The 11,382-nt window shown below is 38.8% G+C and overlaps 1 protein-coding gene across 4 annotated transcripts in view; it reads right to left on the bottom strand.

The window, feature by feature from the left end:
• ADTRP (androgen dependent TFPI regulating protein) overlaps nt 1–11,382 on the bottom strand; it is a 128,175-nt gene that overhangs the window by 77,884 nt on the left and 38,909 nt on the right. Inside the window, exons 1-2 of one of the 4 annotated variants that reach the window (XM_006141190.3) lie at nt 3,079–3,152; nt 2,139–2,467 (exon numbers count right to left, since the gene is read on the bottom strand). In XM_006141190.3, coding sequence (XP_006141252.1) covers nt 2,139–2,288 — 150 coding nt within the window. In that variant the 5' untranslated portion in view covers nt 2,289–2,467; nt 3,079–3,152. Of the gene's footprint in view, nt 1–2,138; nt 2,743–3,078; nt 3,153–11,382 lie in introns of those variants that run through there. The other 3 variants (XM_014590994.2, XM_027774838.1, XM_014590997.2) reach the window with 3 other exon arrangements.

Raw genomic sequence — 11,382 nt, 5'->3', positions numbered from 1 at the left:
GCAGGAATGTTAGGGACAACTATGGCTGACACACAGGCCTTTCTACAGAAGAAACCAATCTTCCTGGGGAAAGGGGGCCTGAAGGCTGAAGCAGCAGGTGAGTTCTTGTATCAGGAGTTTGGGATGGGTCTATAAGGTGGAAAGAGACACGGCCATTTCTTGGGCTTTCCTAGACCATGCTTTTCCAGCTGGTGCATGATATTAATAAATAAAACCAAACCTAAAAATTAAACAGGGCAAAACAACACAGTGTTTTGGAAGATTAATCTGGATTCTAGGTGGTAGTGTGGGAGGACAGTACAGAGATGTAGTCACCCAGGCATGAATTAATGTGAGCCTAGGATGGGAAGGGCAGTAAGATTGGGAAAGAAGGAATGAACCTAACAAAAGAAAAGTAAGATTTGTTTCAAATGGTGTTAGCACTAGAGCATGACAGTGTCTTGACAAGATGAGTCTTTTTAAACTCATGGAAAATGAGGACTCTAGCGCCGATAAGCAAGCTAGAATTAGAAATTACAACACACAGTGAGGCTAGCATACCCATAGCACAGTGTTTAAGAGAACTGGATCCCACATGGCCAACCACAGTATGAATTCTGGCCTTGGCAGCTTGAAAAACATTCTGGTGTGTACATGAATGCCTAAAATTATGATGGGAAGGAGAAATGGAGGAAAAGGATTGTGGCATGACTATGCCCCACTGGGGGGGGGGTTGCTCTCTCTCACTCTCTTCACTTTTATCTCTCTGGTAAGCACATGTGCCTTCTGGCTCTCTCTCACTCTCTTAATTTTTATCTCTCTGGTAAGCACATGTGCCTTCTGGCAATAGTAATAACAATAAAAAAATCCAGGAAGCTGGATTATGGGAGTAGATAATAAGTCTATTCTTAGGTATACTTCGTGTGAGGTAGGACATCCATTCTGGTTTTGGGATTCCATTAAAACATCAATCCTAGCTAGAGACAACTTCTCTTTTAGATGATCATTTTTGATATACAACTAATAAACATACAAACCCTGCTTTTTATTCCCTGTGGTTTTACAAAAGCATTTTTTTGTTTTGTTTTGTTTTCTGTTTATTAAAAAAATTCTAGGATTAAACAAGCAGTCAACTGGGTATTTTTAAACACACTAGAACTGTGTTCAGCACTCACATTTTTTTGTAAGGCCAAAAATGGGGAGGCCAGCAATGAGCCAGTGGGAAGAAAGCAACACATCCAGGCCTCTTTGATTTGAACTCTCAGTTTCTATGTCCTAAGCATTTCAGACTGTCACTTTTTCTGATGTCTTCTATCCTCGGCCAGATGAAGACTATAATTCCAACAGGTTGGAATATTTTGTCTAGTTTCTGAAATCACATGTTTATATGACAATTTATAGTTTAATTAAAAACTTCACATGTTAGTTTACATTCCGAAAGGGAGCTCTATTTTTAACTGGTTCCTTTAAAAATATTGTTTACGTAATCCCAAACTATTTTTACAAATCTGTTTCTGGCTCATTCATTCCCACTTCATTCATCAGAATGCGGTCATTCAGGTTAAGAAGACAAGAAGGGATTAAGTTATAAGACTGCATTTTAAATAGTTGAAAATGTGTATTTGCCATTCCGTTGGTTGATTTGTCTTTTAAGATGGAGCCTAAGCCTATAAAAAATTGAAGTGGGAGCAGAACATGGCAAAATGTGTTGGCTTTTCTTAGATAAATCTGTTAGTCTGTGTGTACTGTAAAATGGCATTATCCCTCCATTGGAAATTACACTTCCCACGCAACAGACGCCACTCTGCCTTCTCCTCACAGACTTTCCCAAAGTTCAGAATCCCTTCTGCCTTTGGAGTCAATTCCATGGTGAAACCATTAGTTTGGTCCCCCATTTGGATTCATCTAACAAGAGTTCCAAGATGTGATCCTTTTGAAAAGAGCATTTAACGATCAGCCGGCACAAAAATATAACTACAGATAACTTCCAAAGTGGGTTTCTCAGAGCAAATAATTAAGCAAAAGAGAAAGCCAACAAACTTCATAATGAAAAGGAAAACCAAGGATTTTGTATCTAGTGAAATCTGAAGGTGGTACATGTGGTAACACAGAGATCCCAGACAAATCTATGGACTCCTGGTACGGCCATATGGACTTACCAGATTGAGGAGCGTCAAGTACTTCCTGTGTCCACCTTTTAGAGTGAATTTTAAATCCTCCTTCTCAATTCCTAGTTGTGGGACGTGGCAGTTGAGGAAGATATACCAGCTCAGAACAAGGAAGTGGTAAATGCATATAGATATCTTCATCACGGCTAACTCTGGCTAGGCACCGGGAAGGCCTCTAGTAACTTCCCTCCGGAGTCCTCCTGTGGGTCACAGCTGAAGTCCTACCGCAGGCTGGAGAGCTGGAAAACACGCCCCTTTGAGCTCGGAGGTTCCACCACAGCTGAATTCTGCTTCTCTCTTGGGCTCCTTTCCTGATAAACCTGTGAGACAGAATTATTGCAGGTTCTCAGATGCCTTCATTTAAATGATAAGATAATGTGCAAATTGACTTAAGTTTCAACATTTAAGCTGTGAAGCAAGGAGGAAGCAATGCAGAAGTTGTACTTTGCTCCATTTCACTGGGTGGGTGCATGGCTAAATGACCTTATTATGAAATACCAGCAGAAGCCTATAAAATACTATCATGGCTGTATTCTCTTTCATTTCTTCTTGTTCAGGCAAAATGAGGTTGTTGTAATAATATCTTTTGAGAGAATGGGAAGCAAGTTGATAAGCCAGATAAGGGAAATGTGTCAGTGTTTCTAGGACACAAAGAGAGGTAAGCAGAAAGGACAAGAGTGTTGTAATCTTTTTTCCTGAGGTCAAAGTGACTCCATAGTCTGAGACAACCTTTGATCCTCCAGGGAATAGCCCCAAGACTCTCCTCTCTCCCTTTTTCTCTTTCTCTTTCTTTCTTTTTCAGTTTTGTTTCTATCCCCAAGAGAAGCAAAAGTTACCCTGGGTTGTCACAAGACTCTTTCGGCAAAGGCAGTGCTGGATCCTGAGGGAGAAGAGATATAGGAAGAGATTGTTGACCAGGACCCCTACATACCTGAGTTTAGACATTGCTGTGAGAGGGTAAGGGACTCTGCACTGCTGTGGAAGACATGAGACATGGTAGGGCTAGGCACAATGCAGGGCTAGACTCTGCCTCAGGCACCACAGAGGGGAACTGAAGGAGAACTGGAAATGGGCTGCCTTGTGACATCATTGGTTTGTTTCCCTGGGCAACTGACAAAGAAATTGAGCAGATCTCCCAGAGAAAGCTCCCAATGAAGTTATACAAGCCTGTAGTTGGTGCTGTTTGATGATTCAACCAAGACTTGCAAGTACTGGGAGAGAGAACTGAGAGCTGGACATGGCGTACAAACACAAAAACAGACACAATCCCACCTCCTAGAAGTCATGGGCCTCAACTATTAGGAATTGTGGATGGGAGGAGAGCACACCTGAGCCAGCAATTGAAAACCTACACTGTCACCATGTCTTAGTCTGCTGGGGATGCTCTAACCAAATACTGTGACCTGGGCTGCTTATAAACAACAGCAGTCTGTTTCTCACAGTTCTGAGGGCTGTAAGTCAAAGGTCAAGCTACTGGAAGATTCAGTGTCTGGTGAGGGATCACTTCCTGGTTCATATATGGACTTTCTAGCTGTGTCTTCCCATGGTGGAAGAACAAGCAAGCTTCTTTAGGGTTCTTCTGTAGGAACACTAATCCCACTTGGGAGACCTCTGCCCTCGTGAGCTAATCACCTCCCCAAAACCCACACTCCCCAACACTGTTACCTTGGGGATTATGATTTCAGAATTAATTTTGGGGAAACACAAATATCTGAACCACAGCAAACCACTCCCAAAGGAGAGAGTGATTCAGGAACTGGGTGACATGAAACTTTGTACAAAACTCTATGGTCTAGGGTAAAATTGCAAATAATAACAGCAGCTAATACTTTTTTACAGTACTTACTATATTCCAGGTTTTGTTCCAAGTACTTCATAAATATTAGCTCATTTAATAATCTAAGCACTATTATGAGGTAACTATTACTGTAATCCCCATTTTCAGGTAAAGCCCAGACTGCTAAAAGGATGGTGTCAACAACTAATGAGAATCAGAGCTGCAGCCTCACAAAGAAATAATGTTAGTCTGCATACTCTCAGGGTCCCTTTTCAATATGTCTTCCCTCCTTGCTTTGTCCTTTTTATTCCTCTATCTTCTCATTAGAAAAATTCCCTCAGAGAAGAATCATGTATGTTTTGAAACTTGGTGTACATATAAGTTATCAAACTATGCCTCATGGGTGTTTTCATTTTAAACATTATTATAGATTAAGAGATTGTATTTCTTTAAGTAAAAATCTTGAATCTACATCTGAAGATGATTAAGGATTGAGGCAAAAGGACCAAAGGAGGGAAAGACAAAGACTCAAAGGTCCAAACTTGGAGACTGATTGCTTAGACCTTTTTTCTACATTAACTTTAATTCTCACAGATGAGGACTTTCATAAATACTGATACAATAATTTAAATGTATTTGTAAGAGGTTTGCTATTAGACACTATAATTAATAATCAGCATTTCTATATAGAAAGTATGAGAGACATTTAAAAAGTACATGAATGAGATCAGCAGATGGTGTAATGTTTATGTCACTGGACTCCCATGTAGTCAACCATGGTTTGAGTCCTGGACCCAGTGGCTTAAAACTCAAGCCAGGTGCATGTGCATGCCTACCCAAAATCCCAAGAGAATGAAGAAGGGACTGTGGTATGGCCATCCCCTCTGGGGCTGATGTCTTGCTTTCTGTTTCTCTGTTTCTCTCTGTCTCTCCAGCAAGTGCACGTGCTTTTTAGCAAAAACCTCTCTACAAAAAAAAAAAAAAAGGATGAGGAAAAATAAAATTAAAAGGTTTATTTTGGTCCAAAAAATTTGAAATCCACAGTTTTTTTATTTTATGCATTTTCCATAAACTTTTGAAGACCCCTTCATATGTAACTTCTTAATTCAGTATCTCCATTTTCTTCTGAAACGTACCGCAAAACTGTAACCTAATGGAAGCTCTATACAACGGTCATATTCAAATCATAATTTGTATCCTTGGGTGAGTAACCAAATAAATTTTCATGAAGCAGTTTGATTATTCATCTCCTACCATGAGGCTAGGTAGCGCTTTGGAAAATGAATGCTACCACTTAGTTTCACAGTTTTATAAACTAGTACATACCTAGTCTGCCATTTGTCTGCCTTTTGTTCTCTGTATTTGGAGATCCCACATCATAGCTAGAAAAAGTGGGAGAAAATGATGTCTTGATTTTTAAAATTTATTCTCTTTTTTAAGTTTTCATCATAGGGCTTATGTGCTCATTGGGGAGAGACAGAGAAAGGGAAAGTGAGAAATAACCCCTCAGGAGAATGGCCACACCACAATTCCTTCTACTCTACTCTCCCCTTGGGACTTTGGGCACACATGCACATATGTCCAGCATAATTTTTAAGCAGTTGGGTCTGGGATTTAAAATGTGGTTGGCCATGTGGGAATCTAGCACCCTAACTACCACATCATCTGCCAGTTCCCACAGTCCTCATTAAAAAAAAAAAAAAATCTAACAGAAATGAAATTGTTTCACCTAAGAAATGTTAAACATTTTAAAATAGACATATATTTTAGACTTCAATGTAAGTATTCCACAGATAACTTGATTAGTAAAAGTGACATTCTTTGACACTCTCTGTTCTTTGGGAGCCCAGAATAGCATTCTTCAATTTCACAAATATGAAGGATCCTCATGGAAAATGTGTATCATGGAAAAGCTGTGCATGTATTTTTAAAACAAATTTGCACCAAAATAAATGTATACCTTCTTTTGGAGAGAGATTTTGCTATAGGGAGTGTGTCTCACTGGAGAAACAGAGAAAGACAGACAGACAGACAGACAGAAAGCAAAAAATTATTCCCCAGGAGGGATGGCCATGCCACAATCCCTTTCTCCTGTATTATTTTCACAGGATCTTGGGCGCACACACACACACATGCCCAGTGTGAGGTTTAAGCTACCGGGCCTGGGACTTGAACTCTGGTTGACTACATGAGAGTCCAGTGATGTAACCATTTCACCATATGCTGGTCCCAGGAGTAATTCTACATCTCTCCCTGACATATGTCCCCTTACCTTGTCAAGATCACCTACAACATACCATCCAAGTTCCATAACTTTTAATCAATACCGTTTAATTAGCCCACTCTGTTCTGGCTTTTGCAGTCTTTCTAGCCTCATCTCTTGTTTTGCTTGATGTTCCCCCACCACCACCAAATTGACAAAGCCTCCAATCCACATCTGTCTATGTCACACCCCAGTGTCTTCATTCCTATGGATCCTCTCTCTGATGGCTTCCTCTCAGTATGTCTTTGGTTGGTTATCCTAACCATCATTTAAAATGCAGCATGACAACTTCCTTCTCTAAGATCCCTCCCTTGAACCACTCTTCAAGAGGCCACATTAAATAGTCCCCTCGTATCTTCCTTCATACTGTATGCATCTCTGCAAATTGCATGACGATTTGAAACTAATCTTTTTTATATGGCATTATCTTCTTAGGGTTCAGAATTGATGCATGAATTCCCAGAGCCTAACAAAGTGCTAGGTATATAGTAAGTACTTAATAATTATCTGTTGAATAAGAAGACAAAATATTCATGCTGAGAATATCTGTTTTTTATGCTGTAAAGATATACAGTAATTGAATGTAAAAAAAAAAAGAAAGAAGAAAGAAAGAAAGAAAGAAAGAAAGAAAGAAAGAAAGAAAGAAAGAAAAAGAAAAGAAAGATGAGGGAGAAAAAAGAAAAGGAAAGAACCCAATTTGAAAATGGCAAAGGACCTGAATAGACATTTCTCAAAAGAAGAACACACGATGGTCAACAGGTATATGGGAAAATGCTCAACATCATTATTCCTCAGGGAGATACAAATTAAAACCACAATGTGATATCATCTTACATAGATAGGTCAGAATGGCTATTATTAAAAAAGACAAAAGATAATAAATGTTGGCAAGGCTGTAGAGAAAATGGGGCTCTGGTACACTGTTGGTGGAGATATAAATTAATACAGCCATTATAAGAAACAGTGTGGGGCTTTCTTTCCCAAAAAATTAAAGATAGAACTATCATATCATATCATATACCCACTACTGGGTATATATCCAAAGGACATGGAATAGGTACATTGAAAAGATATCTACATTCCACATGTTGGTTTATAATGAGAGTGACTTCTGGGAAGGACAAACATGGTAGACTTTGTAGCTTTTTTACACAATAGCCAAAGTATGGAATAAGCAGATATGTTTCTGGATGAACAGATGAAGAAAATGTGTTGCATAAGTTTCTCTTAAAGGAGAAGGAAATCCTGTCATTTGCAGCAAAATGGATGACACTAGAAGATGTTATGCTAAGTGGAATACGCCAGGCCCAGAAAAACAAATTCTGTACAATCTCACTTACATGTGAAACCTAAAACAACAGAATTCAGAAAAACAAAGTACAATGGTAGTTATGAGGGGCAAGGGTTGGGGGATGAGGGTAGGAGAAGGTATTGAGGAAGATTACTGAAAGAATACAAAATTTTAGTCAGATAGGAAGAATAAGTTCAAGAGCGCTACGGTCCATCATGATGGCTATAGTTAATAAATTGTATACTTGAAACTTACTAACAGAGTAGATTTTAAGTGTTTCCTCACATACCTAAAAATGATGTGTATAAGGTAAGGCATGTTCATTACTTTGATTTAGTCATTCCACATTGTATACACATCTCAAAACATCACGCTGTACCTCATGAAGCTATACCATTTGTATCTGTCAATTAAAACATAAATAATGGAATTTGTTGAACAAATGAACCTACGGATACCAGGCATACTTGCCTAATGAGGCTTACTGTAAATTTTATTCATCAGTTAAAAACCTACTATGAGGACCAGAAGAGGGCATAATGGTTATGTTACTGGACACCCACATAGTTGATTGTGATTCAAGTCCCAGACCCAGCAATTTAAAACTCACATCAGTCTCAAGAGGAGAATTAGGAGAAGGGATTGCAGTGTGGCCATCCCCACCTGGTGGGGGGAATGATTTCTCATTTTCTGTCTCTCTGTCTCTGTCTCTCCAGCGAGCACACACTCCCTATAGCAAAAGTATCTCTAAAGAAGAAAAAATGAGTAGTAAGATAAGACATAGCCAAAGCCCTGGAGGAACTCACAGCCAAGAGGCAGAGACAGATATATAAACAACAAATTACAGCACAATGTGATAAGTACTATAATAGAGGGATGCGTAAAGTACTAATGGAGCCTAAATTATCTTGCACATTATTCTGTCATCCTGAATATACAGAAGATTGAACTTAAGATGCATGCACTAAGTAAATCATGGGAATCTCCAGACACCATGTAGGAGAACGTAAGGATTAAAGCCCTCCCTGAGTGAAGTGGTCATGGCCGCCAGCATGGATACCAATGTTACCTGAGATATGACCCATTCCTGGCTGCTCAAAGAGCAGGGAGCAAGTCAGCCATCAGCCTCACTAGGGGTTAATTCCCACCTTGGGACACACCTGGGCTAAGAAGGTCATTGGCCAGGGCTGGCCTCTGAAGAGACTATAGGGAAGTCCTGAACCACACAAGCCAGAGAGTCAAACACAGTGGGGAGGGCTGGAAGACACTCCATGTTGATGGCTTCGGGTATTGAAGGAAATAGGACACACAGCACAGAGTGCTTGGTGTCATGGCGAGCAAAGCTGAGGGTAGGTGATTTCATTTTGGTACAAGGGAGATGCCTGCCAGCTGCTGGTGCCTGCCAGCTGCTGATAACCCACCAACCAATACATCTCAACAGTTGTAAGGGTCAAAAAAGGCAAGTTGGTGGGACTTGGTCTTATTCCATTTAGCCTCTTGATCAGCACAGAGCCCTTTTAAGATGGCTCATCAACATTAAAGTCAACCTATACTTCCACCGTCCTCAGCAGAAGGTGTTTTTTTGTTGTTGTTGTTGTTTGTTTGTTTGTTTTTTGTTTGTTTTTTTGTCATTTTGCTGGATCCGTAACTGATGCAGCTATTTAAACTGTGAGCTCCTCCAGCTTTCCTGATACTTCTTCGTGCCTTCAATACTATTCATATTAGCAGGTAAGTTCCAGATGCTAATAAAATTTGTTTTACTGGCATGGTGGTTAAGGCAGCTGGATTCCATGTCACCAACTGTGTGTTGGACCAACAGTCCTGGTCCTAGAGGTTTGAAAAACACACCAGATGCACATGCATGTGTGCTCATAAAAAAAAAAAAAGATTTGCATGGATCAATTCTGGTATTACAGTATTGTTAATATTCATTCACCTCTCTTACTCTTGGGTTGCCAGGTCATTATTACCTATGACCCAGTGCTGTTGGCACAGGTTGAACATCCCTAATCCAAAAATTTTAAATTCTAAATGCTTCAAAATTCAAAATTTTCTGAGTGCTAGTACAATGCCAGAAAAATTCCACACTCAACCTCATGTGATGGGTCACAATCAAAATGCTGCAATATAAAAATATTGTATAAAATGACTTTCAGAAGATGTGTATCAGATGTATATGAAACATAAATGAATTACATGTTTAGTCTGGGACCCATCTCCAAGATATCTCCTTATGTAAATGTAACATTTCAAAATCTGAAAAAAGTGAGATCCAAAACTCTTATAGTCCCAAACATTTTGGATAATGGATACTCAAGCTGTATTTCCCTAAGACCTTTGTTATCTCTGAACCAGCATCATCTTTGCTGCCTTTCAGAGGGTCTCTCCCTAATTAAAGGTACATAATTTTAGAACTAAATGTGTGTGAGGTTCAGCTGAAGCCAAGGTGCAGGGATTCCAGGAGACTTTACATTCCTAGGGGCCCTTGTCCACTTGTTATACCTGTGACTGAGAACAGAGAGTAAAGGGTGTCACCCTTTGGGTTATTTTTACCACATCCAAGAGTACTTGTTTTTATCATCAGCTGCTGTGACTGCCCTGCTTTTAAAACCCTACAACTTTCAGTAAGGGCCCTTTCTGAAGTCTGTTTGCTGAGAACATGCATGAGTTTCCAGTCACCCAAGACAACACTGAAAGACACTGGAGCCTTTTTTTTTTTTTTTTTTTTCATGACCACTTTCATGACCCTTCCTTCACATTGAGAAACCTGATTCAGATCTGCCTTCCTCTTTGATCACCAGCTTGCTTTCACAGTGTTCCGTGGTGATTTTCTCAGACTCACTCGGAGGAACAGAATTGTTTTTCAGTGGTTTTCAAGGTATATTTTCATGGGAAGGCTAAAAACTCTTCCTGTTTACAAGCATAAAATTGACTCACATTGTTTTAAGTGTTTAAAACAGGAAAGAACCCTTCAAGGTCAGTTAGTTTAATCTTTTCATATTTCAGATGAGAAAATTAAAGCTAAGTGAGGTTAAGGAACTTGTTCAAAGTAACACAGCAATTGATGGGGAAACAATGACCAAAATACAGGTCTCTTAACAACCCTCCCAGTGAGCTGTTATTGTCGTCTTATTTTATTCATATATGAACTGTACTTTGGCTCACTGATTTTCTATCTAATGGTTCTATTTTTTTCCTGAGAGGGTGTGTTGAACTCATTAACAATAATTAATTACTGAGAGAGGGTTTGAAGTCACTTACAATAATTAATCTATTCCTCCATTCAGTTCTATCAGTTTTTGCTTTATGTGTTTTGAGGGTCTGTTGTTTGTTGCATACACTTTAAGATTGCTATGACTCCTGGTGAGTTGATTCTTTTATTATGGTATAATGTATCTTTTTGTCTCTAGTAAGTTTATTTGCTAGGGTAACGTCTACTTTATCTGATATTAATGTAACTTATGCCTTCTTTAAAAAAATGATACTTATGCAGTATATATTTTTCATTCTCTTTTATTATCACTCCATATATTTCACTGAAATTAATATGAGTTTTTTATATACAGCATAGTGTTGGGTTGCGGGATTTTATTTGTTTTTGCTTGTTTTTTAATCCACTTTTCCAATATTGTTTTTTAATATATTGGGCCAATACCTGCCTTATAATTGGTGTATTTATATCATTTACATTTAATGTAGTTGTTGATATGTATGGCTCAAATATTCCATTTAATTATTTATTTTTCTTTGTTTCTTCTGTTTCTTATATCTCTACTCTTTCCTTCTTGCCTTCCTGTGTGTTGCTTGGACAACTTTTTAGGATTCCATTTTGATTTATTTATAACAGTTTGAATGTATCTCTTTTGCATGTTTTTCTTTTGAGTTGCTCTAGGTATGATGATAT

This window comes from Tupaia chinensis, unplaced genomic scaffold (genome assembly GCF_000334495.1).
Source record: "Tupaia chinensis unplaced genomic scaffold, TupChi_1.0 Scaffold000048_1, whole genome shotgun sequence".
Taxonomy (NCBI): Eukaryota; Metazoa; Chordata; class Mammalia; order Scandentia; family Tupaiidae; genus Tupaia; species Tupaia belangeri.
This window is presented reverse-complemented; position numbering and strand designations above follow the sequence as displayed.